At 41.3% G+C, this 19,465-nt stretch overlaps 1 protein-coding gene across 6 annotated transcripts in view; it reads right to left on the bottom strand.

Annotated features, from left to right (window-relative positions):
• LOC139380172 (Krueppel-like factor 12) overlaps window positions 1-19,465 on the bottom strand; it is a 172,526-nt gene that overhangs the window by 90,318 nt on the left and 62,743 nt on the right. For all 6 annotated transcript variants that reach the window (XM_071122620.1, XM_071122622.1, XM_071122618.1 and 3 more), the window contains exon 2: window positions 5,552-5,633. In XM_071122620.1, coding sequence (XP_070978721.1) covers window positions 5,552-5,617 — 66 coding nt within the window. In that variant the 5' untranslated portion in view covers window positions 5,618-5,633. The remainder of the gene's footprint in view (window positions 1-5,551; window positions 5,634-19,465) is intronic.

The raw sequence follows: 19,465 nt of genomic DNA, 5'->3' as shown, positions 1-19,465 counted from the left end.
ACAAATCAAAATATATATTATTTTTGAGATTCTTCAAATATCCACCCTTTGCCTTGATGACAGCTTTGCACAATCTTGGCATTCTCTCGAGCAATGGACATTAGACCGGTGGAAATTTGTGCTCTGGTCTGGAGTCCAAATGGATGATTTTTGGTTCCAACCGCCAAGTGTTTCTGAGATGTGGTGTGGGTGAACAGATGATCTCAGCATGTATATTTCCCACCGTAAAGCGTGGATGTGGTGTTATGGTCCTTTGCTGGTGACACTGTCTGTGATTTATTTAGAATTCAAGGCACACTTAACCAGCATGGCTACCACAGCATTCTGCAGTGAAACGCCATTCCATCTGGTTTGGGCTTAATGGGTCAATCATTTGTTTTTCAACAGGACAATGACCCAACACACCTCCAGGCTGTGTAAGGGCTATTTGACCAAGAAGGAGAGTGATGGAATGCTGCATCAGATGACCTGGTCTCCACAATCCCCTGACCTCAACCAAATTGAGATGGTTTGGGATGAGTTGGACCGCAGAGTGAAAGAAAAGCAGCCAACAAGTGCTCAGCATATGTGGGAACTACTTCAAGACTGTTGAAAAAGAAAATCAGCTGGTTGAGAGAGCTGTCATCAAGGCAAAGGGTGGCTATTTGAGTAGCAAACTATGATCGATAATGTCAAAAGCCACACTGAAGTCTAATGAAACATCCCCCACAATCTTGTTATTATCAATGTCTCTTAGCCAATCATCAGTCATTTGTCTAAGTGCTGTGCTTGTTGAATGTCCTGAAAGTCTGGTCAAACACAATTTTTTCAAAAACTTTACTAAGGGTTGGTAACAGGCTGATTGGTCAGCTATTTGAGGCAGTAAAGGGGGCTTTACTATTCTTAGGTAGCAGAATGACTTTTGCCTCCCTCCAGGTCTGACGTTACACACTTTCTAGTAGGCAACCTCTTACTTCTACCCCTTCCTTTTTCGAAAATTCTGTTAAAAATCGCGCAACTTTTCAGCGTCCTGCTACTCATGCCAGGAATATAGTATATGCATATGATTAGTATGTGTGGATAGAAAACACTCTGAAGTTTATAAAACTGGTTAAATCACGGCTGTGACTATAACAGATCGTGTGTTTCATTGAAAAACGCAAGAAAAACTGCTCTCTGAAAGCTAAAAATAATTTCCATAAGTCACTTCCACCAGTTGTTAAAAGAGAACAGAATTTAATGGCGATCTGCCTGCAATTCATACAAATTCCGCACGATGGCGCCATTGTCCTAATTTTCAATTGAATTAATTGTTGGAAAATCCTTCTATCTGACCTCCATTTTCCCAGTCTTCACCCGGATGCAGTTGAGGGAGATATCAGATGCCATTGTTTTTGAAGTGAAGACCTATTGAAGAGACATCGCCCTGTAATCATTTTGATAGATTATAAACGTTTACTAATACCTAAAGTTGGATTACAAAAGGATTTCGAAGTGTTTTGTGAAAGTTTATCGTCGACTTTTTTAATTTTAAAAAATTACGCAGCGTTTAAAAACGATGATTTTTTCTGAATGACACAGATCCCATACAAAGCTATTTTGGGTATATATGGACCGATTTAAACGAAAAAAAGACCCAATAGTGATGTTTATGGGGCATATAGGAGTGCCAAGAAAGAAGCTCGTCAAAGGTAATGAATGTTTTATATTTTATTTCTGCGTTTTGGGTAGCGCCGGCTACCGCAAAATCTGTTGTTTACGTGTCGAGCTGGCATTTTGGGGGGTGCATGCTATCAGATAATAGCTTCTCATGCTTTCGCCGAAAAGCTTTTTAAAAATCTGACTTGCTGGCTAGGTTCACAACGAGTGTAGCTTTAATTCAATACCCTGCTTGTGAATTTTGATCAAAGATTGAGTTGTAACGAGTACATTTAGCATTTAGCGTAGCGCATTTGCATTTCCAGGGGCATACTTGAGACGTCTGCGTCTCAAGTATGGTCAAGAAGTTAAATTGAAGATATAGGAGTGATAATATCATCCGTCAGACCCCGATGGCTTGCCATTGTTGATAGACAATAATTATTTCACCTCTTCCACACTCACTTTACAGAATTCAAAATTACAATTCCTGTCTTTCATAATTTGGTCAGATATAGTTGGATGTGTGATGCAGCGTTTGTTGCTGGCATGTCATTCCAAAGTTTGCTCTTCTTGCCAATGAAAAAATCATAAAAGTACTTGGCAATATAAGTCTTTTTTTTTATGAATGAGCCATCTGATTCAATGAATGATGGAGCTGAAAATTTAATTGAAGGTGCTTCAAAGCTTTTTACTATCTTTATGTCAGTGTAGTTTATTTTTCTTTTTATTAAGTTTAGTCACGATTTTTCAATTTGCAGTACATTTGCCAATCGATTGTGCAGCCAGACTTATTTGCCATTCCCTTTTCCTCATCCCTCTCAACCATAAAATGTTTAAATTCCTCATCAATCCACAGGGATTTAAACGTTTTTACAGCAATTTCATAAATGTGTCTGGTTGCTCTTCATTACACACCACGACCCAACAAATATTATTTACATCAACAACATATGAATCACTACAAAACTTATTGTATGACCTCTTATACACTATATTAGGCCCAGCCTTTGGAACTTTGGTTTTCCTAGATATGGCTACTATATTGTGATCACTACATCCGATGGATCTGGATACTGCTTTCAAGCACATTTCTGTAGCATTGGTAAAGATGAGATCAATACATGTTGATGATTTCATTCCTGTGCTGTTTCTAACTACCCTGGTAGGTTGACTGATAACCTTAACCAGGTTGTAGGTACTGGTTACAGTTTGAAGCTTTTTCTTGATGAAGCCAGTCAATATTTAAATCAACCAGAAAATACACATCTCTGTTGATATCACATACATTATCAAGGATTTCACACATGTTATCCAGATGTTGATTGTGGCCTGTGGAATGTTGTCCCACTCCTCTTCAAGGGCTGTGCAAAGTTGCTGCATATTGGCAGGAACTGGAACACGCTGAAATTCACGTATACCCAAAGCATCCCAAACATGCTCAGTGGGTGACATGTCATTTTGCAGGCCACGGAAGAACTGGGACATTTTTAGCATCCAGGAATTGTGTACAGATCCTTGTGACATGGGGCCATCCATTATCATGCTGAAACATGAGATGATGGCGGCGGACGAATGGCACGACAATGGGCCTCATGATCTCGTCACCGTGTCTCTGTGCATTCAAATTGTCTTTGATAAAATACAAGTGGGTTCATTGTCTGTAACCTATGCCTGCCCATACCATAACCACACCGCCAACATGGGGCACTCTGTTCACAACGTTGACATCAGCAAACAGCTCGCCCACACTCTGCCATCTGCCCTGTACAGTTGAAACCGGGATTCATCAGTGAAGAGCACACTTCTCCAACATGACAGCCACCGAAGGTGAGCATTCGCCCACTGAAGTCGGTTACGACGCAGAACTGCAGTCAGGTCAAAACACTGGTGAGGACCACAAGCATGCAGATGAGCTTCCCTGAGACGGTTTCTGACAATATTTCTGTTGTGCAAACCCTAGATTCATCAGCTGTCCGGGAGGCTGGTCTCAGACGGCTTATGGTAGAGAAATTTTATGAACATTTAATTATCTTGCAACAGCTCTGGTAGACATTACTGCAGTCAGCATGCCAATTGCATTGTCCCTCAAAACTTGGGACATCTGTGGCATTGTGATGTATGACAAAACTGCACATTTTAGAGTGGCCTTTATTGTCCCCAGCACAAGGTGCACCTGTGTAATGATATGCTGTTTAATCAGTTTCTTGATATGCCACACCTGTCAGGTGGATGGATTATCTTGGCAAAGGAAACATTGTCACTAACAGGGATGTCAACAAAAATAATAAAAAATAATAATAATAATAATGAAAAAAATGAATGTAGAATTTTTTTACATTTTATTTTAGCTCATGAAACACGGGACCAACACTTTACTTGTTTACATTTTTGCTCAGCATAAATAATATTTCCTTTAATTCTAATTCAATTCAAATTGGACACTTGTATTGGAATGAAAGACCCCAACTCAATTTAGAAATGAGCCCATCCTGTCACAGACATTACATCTCCAATTACAAAACGCATTAGAATCAACAAGTTATTGATAACTGATATACTATTCATCATGGTGACAGCCATCACTAAAAATAAAACATTGGCTGGACTCCTCTGCACACACACAGCTGTAACAGCTACACAAAGCTCTGTCGTAACCTAGCAACAGCTTCTGCACAGCAGAAGACCACTTCATGTCTGTAGCTGATGATTTTTTGACTAAAGAGCACTTATGTTTGGGAAAAAAAACAATAATATAGTATATCTTTGGACTCCTGTTACAGTACAGAGACTTCACGCAGTGGCCAAAACTAATTGCAATTACGTCATAACTGGCAGCTTTGCAGCGAGGAATGGTACAAGACATACACTTTACTTACTACACTACAGTATGCATCCCATCTAAGGTGGCTAATTGTGCAAATTAAGGGGAAAGCAAAGGATGAAGCATACCAAACACCCATGAAAGTGTCACTTTTTGTGCATATTGTGGTGACACAGTTTGGAGGGCTGCTATGCTCAGGTGGGCAAGAGCATCATGTTACAGGAAGAGTATTAAGAGAATCGTGACAAAGAGAGAGAGAGAGAGAGAGAGAGAGAGAGAGAGAGAGATGTCTTTGTTTTCACATCTTATCCTACTATGACACATATTGTTAGATACTTAAAACAAAATTCTTGTCGCAGTTGTTGCAAATTGTGAAGAAATGTCCTTACATGTCATGCCAGTCTTGAATTGAACGGAGAGAGGATTGGAACTGAACGTATGTCTGAGGGGGAGAGTGGGGGATAGTGGGAACGAAGGGTGAGAGAGACTGTGTGTAGGCGAGTGAGAGAGATGGAGGGAGAGATGGAGGGATGATAGTGAGTGTTTGTATAGATGGAAAGACAGAGTTGGTTGGCTTTAGGCAGAGGACTGAGAGAGACAGATTCCAGCATACAGCTAGTTAGGGAGAGAAAGAGACTTATAGGGAGAGACTGAGACTGTGTGTGTGTTTTGATTTTGAATTGGAGAGAGGCAGAGAGAAAGGGGGAAAGAGAGGGCAGGAGAGACAAAGAAGCAAGAGAGAGATATACTTCGTTTTGGGAGTTTTCCTTGTGTCTCTCCCTGAAGCAGTTACTCTGCCCCCCTGCCAACATGGACTCCCTGCTAGCTAAAGCAACCTCACTGTAAGTCCTTTATGCATTCTGACCGCAGCTGTTAAAGCCCTCTCCTCTCCTCCTCACCACCACTCTCTACGACCACTCCTCCGAGCCCCCGCACTCTCTTCCCTTGTACTCCCTCCCTCCCTCCCTGTCACTAACTCTCTTTCTCTTCCTCTCTCTCTCTCTCGATCTCTTCCTCCCCCCAGGAGTGATTATAGGGCTATTGTCGATAGGAGGAAATAAAAAAAGGAGGAAGGAAAAATAGGAAATGTTTGGAAAACTGCTCTCTTACCCCGTGTTCCGATTCCAGGGGCTCGGCTTTGACTCGGACTGCAGGCATTCCATCAAGCATTAACATCCTGTTCTCGGGCCGTCTGTGGAGGAAGAGAGGGAGGGGGAGGAGGTGTAAGACGGACGCTGAGTTTGACCATGACTAAGCATCTTAGTTTGACTTTGACACACACATACAGTAAAAAGCTGGAGCTGACACACATCCCCAAAAAGTTGGTAGAGGTGCTGACTAGCAGAATAGTAAACTGCACAAAATTACAGAAAGTCACACTACACATAGAAATATACGCAAGCAAATACTGTACACACATACACATGCTTACAATCAAATAAATATTACAGGTATTACAGGTATTGTATGTGCGCTGACAAAAACAAACTTAAACACACCGACATACAGTACACAAAGAAATAATCACGTCTAAGAACACACACACACACCGCACTCTCTCTGTATAAACAAGCCACATTTTTTTTGTATGAAACTACTGTGTTCACTGACGTCACTTGTCTGAGTGTTCCAGTATGTTTACAACTAATCAATGTGCAATAGAAATATAATTACCATATTTATATTCCCAGAAAACTATAGCACAACCATGGAGATCCGATTAATTGCTATGTTTTTTTCTTTTTTTTTCTTGTGAAGCACACATTGCGTTGCCTTTCATGTCTGAAATGTGCAGTATAAATAAAGCTCGATTTGATTTGATATTGGAACAACCATACAAATGGATGCGTCCCAAATGCCACCCTATGCGTACATAGCTGACTACTTTTGACCAGAGCCCTAATCACGTCTCAAAACACTCATTTGTTATTTGCATTTTATTTCATGGTCCGTTTTGTTAATTACTTCTCAACTTAGTATATCATGATCATGATTGCATTGCACAAAGGCAAAATAGTACAGCCATCTACAATATATGTGCCAATATATGTGCCAATATATGTGCTATGTGCTATTGGGAATGTTTCAAGCTTATCACCAAGTCATAGAGTAAAACACAATGTAACAAAGATATCGATCCATAGAGTATAAACAAGTATCCATGTTTGAGCACACAATGACTCGTCCAGCTAACTTGTCCTAATATTCTGCTCGTACATGGATGTGACTTGTCTCTGTAACCAAAAATCACTGTTAGCAAATCTGTCAGCATATAATCAATCACACCAGGTATGGGGGAAGAAAGAGAGAATCGTAGAGCAAGGCTTTAATGCTTACACAGTGAGCTGTTTGTGCATCACTTTCTTTGTCAGCATTGCCTATACCTCCATAGGCAGGCAATCCAATGATTGTTTTCGGGAGGGGGCAGTGTAAAATAATACATGTATTTGTAATCTGAATATCCGGTTGTTTCTGTAGCCTGCAGAATCTTCCCCTGGACACGTTTTTATCTAGAGGTTGGTTTGGGATTCTTCAATGTTTTGGTGAAAAGATAGTTCAAGAAAAGAATAACACACTGAAACACTTTTCAAATCCACAATGACCCATGAGGTCTGGGGAACAGCGGAGATCGTTACAGGTGATTGTCTGGATCATTGATAGTGTGGCGGGGTACAGGTGGAGAGGCAAATTGCTAGAGAAACAAACATTTTCTTCTGTTTCACGCATACTGACAATGACCCAGGTCTCTCCTTCACACACAGACTCTGATTTCCAGCTTCCTAGGCTGGGATTCAGTCCGATCACGGGTTATACAGTAGGTTTTGCGGTTTTTAAAAGCAATGTTCCCATGTTTTTTTATTTTATTTTATTTCACCTTTATTTAACCAGGTAGGTCAGTTGAGAACAAGTTGTCATTTGCAACTGCGACCTGGCCAATATAAAGTATAGCAATTCAACACATACAACAACACAGAGTTACACATGGAGTAAACAAAACACTGTCAATAATACAGTAAAAACAAAACAAAAAGTATAAATACAGTGTGTGCAAATTAGTTAAGATAAGGGAGTTAAGGCAATAAAATAGGCCATGGTGGCGAAGTAATTACAATATAGCAATTAAACACTGGAATGGTAGATGTGCAGATGTTTGTAGAGATTGCATTCACGGTAAATGCTGCATATAATAGTTGCAATACATTTAACCAGTGATCGCATTGGATCCCGGCCCTAGTTGTTCAGCAGACACTTTTGTCCAAAGTGAACAGTGAACCTGTACATTCAGTGTGCAGTGTGTGTGAGTGCATGGTGTGTGCGTGCGTGAGCATAATGTGTGACAAGGAATGACCTGATTGAATGACCCATTCACAGTTGATTACGTCTTCTAAGAACACGATAATGAGTCGTACATTACAGTTCTTGGAGGGACAATGAGCTTAAGGAGACATTATATGTTAAAACAGCCCTTTGAAATTGACTGCTCATGGCTTTCACTGTCTCTAGAATAGCACATGAAACAACATGCACCACATAAAACTAGAGTACAGATACCAATGTTATAATGGGATTTCTCTGAAATTTCTGCATTGAAAACTATTGAATGTCATTCAATCTTTTTTTTTGTTTTAAGTCCTAAGTGAAAATGTAATACAATGTTTAAAGAAAGTACTGCCTATGTGATTCTGAATCTGAACCTCTACCCTACAGACACCTATCACAGTAACAGGGACACAAAGTACACTCATTCATTAGTACTCAAACTACTCTACCTTTAAGACACTGTACGGTACCTTTAAGATGGCTCCTCAGAAGGAGCCAATGACAACAATGCATGTTCCGTCTCCCTTGGCCAAGGCCGACCTGAAGTAACCCAGCCTTTTATTATTTTAGCAGGCAGTACATGGAGGAATGCAAGCAAAGCAAAGCAAATATGCTCTAAACATCTCTGTTACACTCCACTTCTGGCATCAGCAACAGGATGTGTGGCCATGTCTCCACTCAGAACCCCATCGAAACTACTCTGGTGAGGGGAGAGAGAGCATCTTTAGCTGAGTTAACCCCCAAGTGTCTGGATCGTCAGATAATCACATTCACACATTGACGTGTACACAAACACACACATATAACAAAGCTGGCATGGAATCAGACTTCATATGTGATGAATACCCTTGCATGAGAAATGAAGACTTGCATTAGCTCCCCGAAGTAATGCTTAGGCTTTAGCTTAGCAAGGTTTTGTGGCTGGTTCGAACTATATATATTTTATATTTTATTGTCCTGATTCGATACCCATTCATAAATTTTGAACACATTCTAGGAATATACAGCATTATGTACATGCAAACAGATTATATATATATATTTATTATCTCTTTGCATATAGTGGGGCAAAAAGTATTTAGTCAGCCACCAATTGTGCAAGTTCTCCACTTAAAAATATGAGAGAGGCCTGTAATTTGCATCATAGGTACACTTCAACTATGACAGACAAAATGAGAAGAAAAGAATCCAGAAAATCACATTGTAGGATTTTTTAAGAATTCATGAAATCACAAGTGAAATATATTGAAACACAGCTTAGCCTTTTGTTAATCACCCTTTCATCTCAGATTTTGAAATTATGCTTTACAGCCAAAGCAAGACAAGCATTTGTGTAAGTTTATCGATAGCCTAGCATAGCATTATGCCTAGCTAGCAGCAGGCAGCTTGGTCACGAAAATCAGAAAAGCAATCAAATTAAATCGTTTACCTTTGATGAGCTTCGGATGTTTTCACTCATGAGACTCCCAGTTAGACAACAAATGTTCATTTTGTCCCATAAAGATTATTTTTTTATAACCAAAACACCTCCGTTTGTACTTCACGATTGGTTGAGAAATCCACCGGAAACTGCGGTCACGACAACGCCGAAAAATATTCCAAATGACATCCATAAAAGCAACAGAAACATGGAAAAGTTTTTTTTTTTATAATCCATCCTCAAGGTGTTTTTCAAATATCTATTCGATAATATATCAACCGGGACAGGTGGCTTCTTAGTAGGAAAGAGAGAAACAATGGCCGCATTTGTCTTTTACGCACAAAACACTCTGAGAGCCTCCAGCTGACCACTGACGCAATGTTGTCGTTCAGGCTCATTTTTCAAAATAAAAGCCTGAAACGATGTATTGTGACACTAGACACATTAGGGAAGCCATAGAAAAAGGTATCTGGTTGATATCTCATTCACTGCTCAATAGGGATGCATAGGAACGCAGAGCTTTCTAAATAAGAGTCCCTTCCTGATTGGATTTTTCTCAGGCTTTCGCCTGCAATATTAGTTCTGTTATACTCACAGACAATATTTTTTACAGTTTTGGAAACTTTAGAGTGTTTTCTATCCTAAGCTGTCAATTATATGCATATTCTCTATTATCTGGTCCTGAAAAATAACCTGTTTACTTTGGGAACGTTATTTTTCCAAAAATGAAAACAGTGCCCCCTAGTTTCAAGAGGTTTGGTCCTGGAGTGGCAAAGAGGAGTGTGACAAAATCCTGCCTGAGATGTGTGCAAACCTGGTGGCCAACTACAAGAAACATCTGTCCTCTGTGATTGCCAACAAGGGTTTTGCCACCAAGTACTTAATCATGTTTTGCAGAGGGGTCAAATACTTATTTCCCTCATTAAAATGCAAATCATTTTTTGACATTTTTGACATGCGTTTTTCTGGATGTTTTTGTTGTTATTCTGTCTCTCACTGTTCAAATAAACCTACCATTAAAATTATAGACTGATCATTTCTTTGTCAGTGGGAAAACGTACAAAAAGCAGGGGATCAAATACTTTTTTCCCTCACTGTATATCTCTCTGGTCACCTCCAAAACCAATTCTTCCTTTGGCCGCCTCTCCTTCCAGTTCTCTGCTGCCAATGACTGGAACGAACTACAAACATCTCTGAAACTGGAAACACTTATCTCCCTCACTAGCTTTAAGCACCAGCTGTCAGAGCAGCTCACAGATTACTGCACCTGTACATAGCCCATCTATAATTTAGCCCGAACAACTACCTCTCCCCCTACTGTATTTATTTATTTATTTTGCACCCCATTATTTCTATCTCCACTTTGCACATTATTCCACTGCAAATCTTCCATTCCAGTGTATTACTTGCTATATTGTATTTACTTTGCCACCATGGCTTTTTTTGCCTTTACCTCCATTATCTCACCTCATTTGCTCACATTGTATATAGACTTATTTTTCTACTGTATTATTGACTGTATGTTTGTTTTACTCCATGTGTAACTCTGTGTTGTTGTATGTGTCAAACTGCTTTGCTTTATCTTGGCCAGGTCGCAATTGTAAATGAGAACTTGTTCTCAACTTGCCTACCTGGTTAAATAAAGGTGAAATAAATAAAATAAAATAAAAAATGTTCTTAGCTTTATCCTGTGAAAACAGACACGTAAAAATATTCTGGGGATGAGCATCTTCAGTATGTAACCATTGTTCCTCTTTAGTGCATTTAACTACATGTCATAGGTAAAAGCCTTGGGTAGCGTGTTTATTCAATTCCAGATCTGGAAGGTTAAAACCACCCTCAGACTTAGGAAAATGTATTTGCCCATATAAAGTCTGTTATGACTGAATATACTTTTTAAAAAGAATGCCTTAGGTGGGGTAATTGGTATTACCGAAAATATATACAAACGTTTGGGAATAGGTTCATTCTACCTGCATGAGATATGGGAAGAGTACATCACTTAATTAAAGCTGCTTTCATATTGTTGAGTAATGGAATAAAGTTATACACTGCTCAAAAAAATAAAGGGAACACTAAAATAACACATCCTAGATCTGAATGAATGAAATATTCTTATTAAATACTTTTTTTCATTACATAGCTGAATGTGCTGACAACAAAATCACACAAAAATGATCAATGGAAAAAAAAAATTATCAACCCATGGAGGTCTGGATTTGGAGTCACACTCAAAATTAAAGTGGAAACCCACACTACAGGCTGATCCAACTGTAATGTCCTTAAAACAAGTCAAAATGAGGCTCAGTAGTGTGTGTGGCCTCCACGTGCCTGTATGACCTCCCTACAAAGCCTGGGCATGCTCCTGATGAGGTGGCGGACGGTCTCCTGAGGGATCTCCTCCCAGACCTGGACTAAAGCATCTGCCAACTCCTGGACAGTCTGTGGTGCAACGTGACGTTGGTGGATGGAGCGAGACATGATGTCCCAGATGTGCTCATTTGGATTCAGGTCTGGGGAATGGGCGGGCCAGTCCATAGCATCAACGCCTTCCTCTTGCAGGAACTGCTGACACACTCCAGCCACATGAGGTTTAGCATTGTCTTGCATTAGGAGGAACCCAGGTCCAACCGCACCAGCATATGGTCTCACAAGGGGTCTGAGTATCTCATCTCGGTACCTAATGGCAGTCAGGCTACCTCTGGCGAGCACATGGAGGGCTGTGCGGCCCCCCAAAGAAATCCCACCCCACACCATGTCTGGCCCACCGCCAAACCGGTCATGCTGGAGGATGTTGCAGGCAGCAGAACGTTCTCCACGGCGTCTCCAGACTCTGTCACGTCTGTCACGTGCTCAGTGTGAACCTGCTTTCATCTGTGAAGAGCACAGGGCGCCAGTGGCGAATTTGCCAAACTTGGTGTTCTCTGGCAAATGCCAAACGTCCTGCACTGTGTTGGGGTGTAAGCACAACCCCCACCTGTGGACATCGGGCCCTCATACCACCCTCATGGAGTCTGTTTCTGACCATTTGAGCAGACACATGCACATTTGTGGCCTGCTGGAGGTCATTTTGCAGGGCTCTGGCAGTGCTACTCCTGCTCCTCCTTGCACAAAGGCGGAGGTAGCGCCTCCTGATGTACTGGCCTGTCTCTTGGTAGCGCCTCCATGCTCTGGACACTACGCTGACAGACACAGCAAACAGCTGCCACAGCTCGCATTGATGTGCCATCCTGGATGAGCTGCACTACCTGAGCCACTTGTGTGCGTTGTAGACTCCGTCTCATGCTACCACTAGAGTGAAAGCACCGCCAGCATTCAAAAGGAACCAAAACATCAGCCAGGAAGCATAGGAACTGAGAGGTGGTCTGTGGTCACCACCTGCAGAACCACTCCTTTATTGGGGGTGTCTTGCTAATTGCCTATAATTTCCACCTGTTGTCTATTCCATTTGCACAACAGCATGTGAAATTTATTGTCAATCAGTGTTGCTTCCTAAGTGGACAGTTTGATTTCACAGAAGTGTGATTGACTTGGAGTTACATTGTGTTGTTTAAGTGTTCCCTTTATTTTTTTGAGTAGTGTATTTCATTAAGCATCCTAAGTATTTCATATTTTTTGTGGTCCACTTAAAGGATTTATGTAGATCGTGAGACGTCCTTTTTTTTTTTACTCGTCCACCGCCCGTCTTTCGGAGGGCAACTACCTTTTTGTTTTTTTAATAGCTTTTCTGCTACATATACATTTTACATACATACTTACTTTTATATAAAGCAGTCACATAACAATAATGCATTACCAAATATAAGCTCTTTAATCCCACCCCTCAGCTACTCTCAGCCCATCCCACCTATCACCATAGACCACCCTCGATTGGTTTCCATGTGCCATATATTTTTAAATTGTGCTGTGATGTTTTACATCATTGGTAGATATCCTTTTTTCTTGTTGCCATTATTTCATTTTTTTCCAAGTAAATTTTATATCCTGAGATTTTAGAGTATTCCGAAAATATTTGTATCAAAGGGGGTGTCACATCTACTCCCGCTCACCTGCTCTGGCGATCAATGTCGCCGGTCTACTAACCACCGGTCCTGGCAAACCATCATTATCCACACCTGGTAACCATCATTTCGCACACCTGCGCCCCATCATGAAGCACACACAGATTTCCCCTTTATCACCCATTAGGTAGTATTGTTTCCTGTTTTCATATTTAGATGCTACTCCTGTTTTTTGTATTCATGCCATGTTCGTTCCTATTAAACTCACCGACTGCACCTGCTTCCTGACTCCCTGCGTCTCTGTCACAGAATACTACCTCACAGAAAGGAACTATGACATCGGTGATCGGGAGCTCCTGGCGGTGAAGTTGGCATTTAAGAAGTGAGTGGAGACACTGGCTGAAGGGCCCCACAGACCTGTTTCTCATCCTCACCGACCATCAGAACCTGGAGTACATACCGACAGCGCGTCGGCTGAAACCCGCGCCAAGCAAGGTGGGCCCTTTTCTTATCTAGATTCAATTTCACCCTTTCATACTGCCCACTTTCGCCGAACATCAAAGCCAATGCCCTGTCCAATCTCTACGATTCCTGAGTACTACCCTCCCGAATCCTTGCCCCTTCCAGTAGGTCTTCCGGCACTATGGCCTTCTGGAGGACATCGTCTCAGACCATGGTCCCCAATTCACATCGTGAGTATGGAAAGCCTTCATGGAGAAGCTGAGTGTCACGGTCAGCCTCACATCCGGGTCACGGCCTCAGTCCAATGGGCAGGTGGAGAGGACCAACCAGGAGCTGGAGAGGTTCCTGAGGAGTCACTGTCAGGTCCAGCAGGGGGAGTGGGCCCGGTTCCTTCCCTTGGCAGAGTGCGCTCAGAATTTACTTTTTCACTCCTCCACCAGGCTGTCTCCCTTCCAGTGTGTCTTGGGGTATCAACCGACCCTGGTCCCGTGGACCACGAGCCAGACCGAAGCCCCTGCAGTGGATGAGTGCTTCCGGTACACCGAGGAAGTTTTGAATGCTGCCTCCAATAGGAGCAGGCAGATTGCGGCTCCACCAAGAACCTCCCGGTCCGCCTGCCCTGCTTGTAGCTGAGCCCCCGGTTTGTGGGGCCATTCAAAGTCCTCCGGAGGGTCAATGAGGTAACATACTGATTACAGCTTCCCACTGACTACCGCTCCCCTGGCTGATGGCGTCTCCCCCACGACACCCCTCCACCTCCCCTGGACATCGAGGGAACCCCCTCCGATGCTGTTAGATACCTCCTGGACTCCCAGCTTCGTGGGGGTCGGCTCCAGTACCTGGTGGAGTGGGAGGAGTACGGTAGTCTACATCCGAGATTTCCACCTTTGCCGACTGGCCCATTCCCCTGGCCAGTGTCATCCTGCGGCTGGAGCCGCATGTCCGGGATAACTGTCATGTCTACTCCCGATCCGGTGCTCGACAAAGCCGGTCTACTAACCACCAACCCTGGCAACCCATCATTACGCACACCTGGCAACCATCATTAACATTGGTGTAAAGTACTTAAATAAAAATACTTTAAAGTGGTACTTAAGTTGTTTTTTGTTGTTTCTGTTCTTTACTTTACTATTTATATTTTTTGCCTACTTTTACTTCACTACATTCCTAATGAAAATAATGGATTTTTTTACTTCATGCATTTTTTTCAGTACTTGGTCATCCCTACTGCCTCAGATCTGGTGGCTTCACTTAACACAAATGCTTAATTTCTAAATTATTAGTGTGAATACAAATTTTAAAAAACAAAATTGTGCAGTCTGGTTTGCTTACTATAAGTTATTTGAAATGATTTATACTTTTACTTTTGGTACTTAAGTATATTTTAGCAATTCCATTTACTTTTGATACGTCTGATATTTAATACCAAATACTTTTAGACTTTTACTCAAGTAGTATTTTACTGGGTGACTTTCACGTTTAACTCAGTCATTTTCTATTAAGGTATCTTTACTTTTACTCAAGTATAACAATTGGGTACTTTTTCCACAAATGATCATTAAGCACATCTGCACCCCATCACAAGGCACACCTGGACTTCATCACTCCCTGATTACTTCCCCTTCATCTAGCACTCCGTTGTATCACCCATTAGGTAGTATTGTTTCCTGGATTCATGTTTAGATGCTAATCCTTTTTTCCCCATGTTAATTTCTATTAAACTCACCGACTGCACCTGCTTCCTGACCTCCTGCGTCTCCGTTTGAGGGGGCATAGAGTTTTCAATATTGGTCAGGTATATCATGTCTGCAAACAAGTTTAGTTGGTATTCATGTTCACCAATCCTTACAGCAAGCAGTTCAACTGCCAGGATGCAAACAGATTTTGAAGCATTAAGTTTACCTTGTAAACATGTGTGTGAGATATTTTCACTTTGTGAAATTGTATTTATACACACACATGAAAAAATCCTGTCTTAATGTGTATTTAATCATTTATCTCTACTTGCCTATCAATGTGTTCATTTTTGTATTGTGCAGGGCTCATTTGCAAAAGAGACTTTAATCTCAATATGACTTCCCTGTTTGAAAAAAGGTAAATAGGGGAGATTCACACTTGATATCCAGCAGGCAGAAATCCTCTGCAGGTCTGAATTCACCAGATACTCCTGGCTGTAGAGCTGTGTGTGTAGGTCTGAATTCACCAGATACTCCTGGCAGTGTACAGCTTTTGTATTGTTGTCCAGTTTGTCCTTGGGCTTTAGGTCTTGGTGGGCCCAGATAGCATTGCTATGGCAACCACGGGTGGAGCCTCACTCTAGCGACTTGAGCGAAGAGGATGCTGTTGAGAGAGAGGTTTTTTTTCTCTCTCTCCTTTCAAATGACCACCTCACAGACATACACCACCACCTTTAACTAAAACTGTAGTTTTTCATAGAAAGGTCAAGGGCTCGATTCAATCCGTAGTGCCGACGATATTCTTTGTAGCGTGGTTGAAATGTAAAGGTAATTTCTGATTTAGAAGACATGCACCATTTACCGTGAATGCAGTTTCATTCAATAGTCTAATACTCTACAGTATTTCCACAGACCGGTAGTAGTGGTCACTTTCTGATCCAGTGGACTGATTATTCTGCAGGGAAATGGCATCCATATTAGGAACTCCCTCCCTTATGGAAAATCAAAGCTTGATGAGTTTGATTTGAATCAGCTGTATAGTGCTAGGGCCAAAAAAAACCTTGGGTTCACCAAGACCAAGTTTGGGAAACACTGAGTTACCCTAATGAACTGTCCGGGAGCAGCTTCCCCACATGAAATCAATGGGTAGAACAGGCCAGTGGTTGTCTATGTAATGACCACCCAGAAACAGCAGAGAGGGAGAGTTAACGCTGAGTATTGAGCTAATGTAGTGATTCTTTCTCGAAAGCAGGACCATTGGAAAATGGTTCTGATGTGCCATTTTCTTTTGAAAGAGTTGTAGGATGAATTTTGAGGCTCTTGCCCTGTGTGTGATCAAATCACAGAATGCATGTTCCTTAAGACAATGGAACATATCGACAGGGCAGAACTAAAGATGGGGGCAGGGCAGTTCCACTGAGCTAGTTGTCATACTTAATTTGTTTCAAGTGTTACACATTTTATTACTAAGCAAAACAGTTATAGGCTGCGGGAGTTGTCATTAAACAACAGGTAAAAATCTAAAATCCTACAGGATTAAAGCATTAAAATCGCTAGTAAACCAAGCAGTGACATCTGCTGTTTTCTACACAGAGAGACAGTGCCGGTGTGGTGCCCTCCCTGAAAGCCAAGAGGATACATCTGCACATTGACTGACTGTCGAGACACGTTGGGCTGATTAGCCTTGGATACTCCTCAAAGGTCAGTTTGTCAACTGTATTCCGCCAATCTATCTGACTCCTCTACTGCCTTGCTGTGCTGTGTGGTGGAAGCCAGAGGTCGGTCTCTGCGCGGTGACATGACGTCTAGATGCGCTGGGCTTGCTAGCCCAGGATACCCCAGCTAGGTGGACACGGTGATTGACCATTCTACTGGGCTCAATGTGCGATAGAGCACGGCAAGGCGACCGGGCGCGTTGTGAAACGCACTGACGTTCTAACTAAGGGCAGCAAGGCCGGGCTTGGTTTCTGACTCTACTAGACCTGTAGACTACAGCTGAACACCTTGATGTTACAGCAGCTTTTATCTTTCAGAGGGGTCTGATTGTGTTACCATTTGACTCCTACTGAGACATGCTTATAAAACTTTCTCATCTACAGGGTTTAGTCTGGCTAAAAACTGTTTGTTGTATCAGATGACTGTTTGGATTATTTTTTTAATCAAAGTGTAGAGATTTTGGGAAGCAACAAATCAAGTTACTTCATTATTCTTTCTGCTTTTGGTGTCATGAAACATTCACCCAAACCCAGGCCCATTGGCAATGGATGAACTTCCCAGTCCAAATGATTTAAACACTAGATCAGGGTTTGGACTGATGCATATTAATGTGAGGAGTCTGATGCCGAAAATGGACATGATAAAAGTCTGGGTTCACACTGTTGACTCCGATGTCTTAAAATTCTGTCCGGGACCTGGCCTAAGAAATCTTTTGTAAATCTGTCTATAGGCTTGGATGGTTATGTTTATCGACGTGACCGACGAAGTAAGGGCGGAGGTATAGCCATTTATATTAAGGACAGATATGTGGTTACTGAACTAAGGTCTTTATCTAAACCAAAACAGTCTTAGTTTTTAGCATTGCAGTTATCGAATGCTGTGAACTTAGATTTAAAAGGATGTTATAGACATCCCGTCTGCAAAAGTAGAATCCCTGGATTCTCTGAATTAGCTGATGTGTGATTGGAGGAAATTAAATGGTGTTTATGGACGATTTAAACTGGAACTGGGTATCTCCAGACTACGGGGACCTAAGAGGATTGTGCAATACCATGCATTGTAATGAAATTATAAATGCAGTCACACAATTCAATCCAAAAGACATCTCTAAGGCAACACTTATTGATATTTTAACTAACAATCTGCATAAATACTCGGTCATTGGTATTTTCCCTAATGATTTTAAGTGATCATTGTGCAGTTGCTTGCATTAGAGACACTAAAATCCCCAAAGTGCTTGTCTGTTCCTAAGGCTAGAACTGAGATGGGGAAACAATATTCATCCTGGGACAGGCTTCAAAAGATATTTAAGTTAGGGGAGTTGGTGTCCTTGCCTGTTTTAAAGACTCTGATCGATGACACTGTTTGTGATAGCTGCAGTTGTCTTTAAGTTGTGAAACTTTGTATTTTGTATTGTATTGTAATATTGTATGTACACACTGCTATTTCCTTGTTCACTTTCTTGGTAGGTTGCCTTAGCAAAAGAGGTGTTTAGCCTCAATGGGTCTTACCTGGTTAAATAAAGGTGAAATACAACAACAGAACATAAAAACAACATATCATTTTACCTTAAAGGTGACAGGCAAAAGTCTCCATATAAACCACAACACTAAATAGTAATGCTCATTTAGGCTTTATTAATAAAGCCTTGTCTATCACTACATTTTGGCTGTCATTTCTACGTTTTGGTGAGGATGTCATTTTCTGACCATAGAATACAAAGATGATGACATTTGTGGGTAAAAAGTAAAATATTTGGCTTACTGCAAGCAACACAAGCTAGAGGCATGTGTAATTTCCTGGATGAAAAATTGTCAATTATCATTCATATCCAGAAAATGAGAGTTCGCTAGCCATAGCCAGTCAGTGAATTTCCAATCAATGTGATGAGGTTGCCATTTAAACAGCTAAGATTAGCTAGCTAACCACCAGAAATGGTTGGATGACAACACATGCATAATGAATGTTAGCTGGCTCTTTAGCTAACTAATAAACATAGAATAAATATTGTCAAGGATGTCCCCCCACTCTGCCCAAAGTGGGTGAAAACGTGCTTTGGTGATGACACTTCCTTATGTTAAAAACATACATTTTATCAAGAATCAAATATGATTCTTCATGTTCTGAATTGTTGAGCGGGGTCTTTCTTTAAAGTAATAACATTTTACTCAAAAAGTAGATTTTTTTTTTTTACCTAATACATCCAATAATATTCAGTGAGTTCTGTTGACAGAGTGGTCAACAGAACTCACTGAACTCATTTTCCATCTTTGGATGGACATTTCAGCTTTTTGTGACACCTCTAGTTGCTGACCTAACATAATGATATTTTCTGCTTTCGCCGAAAAGCCTTTTTGAAATCGGACACTGTGGTTGGATTAACAAGAAGTGTATCTTTAAAATGGTGTAAAATACTTGTATGGTTGAG

The sequence above is a fragment of the Oncorhynchus clarkii genome, chromosome 22, assembly GCF_045791955.1.
Source record: "Oncorhynchus clarkii lewisi isolate Uvic-CL-2024 chromosome 22, UVic_Ocla_1.0, whole genome shotgun sequence".
Classification (NCBI taxonomy): domain Eukaryota; kingdom Metazoa; phylum Chordata; class Actinopteri; order Salmoniformes; family Salmonidae; genus Oncorhynchus; species Oncorhynchus clarkii.
The sequence above is the reverse complement of the archived record's forward strand: the minus strand, read 5'-3'. Positions and strand labels throughout refer to the sequence as shown.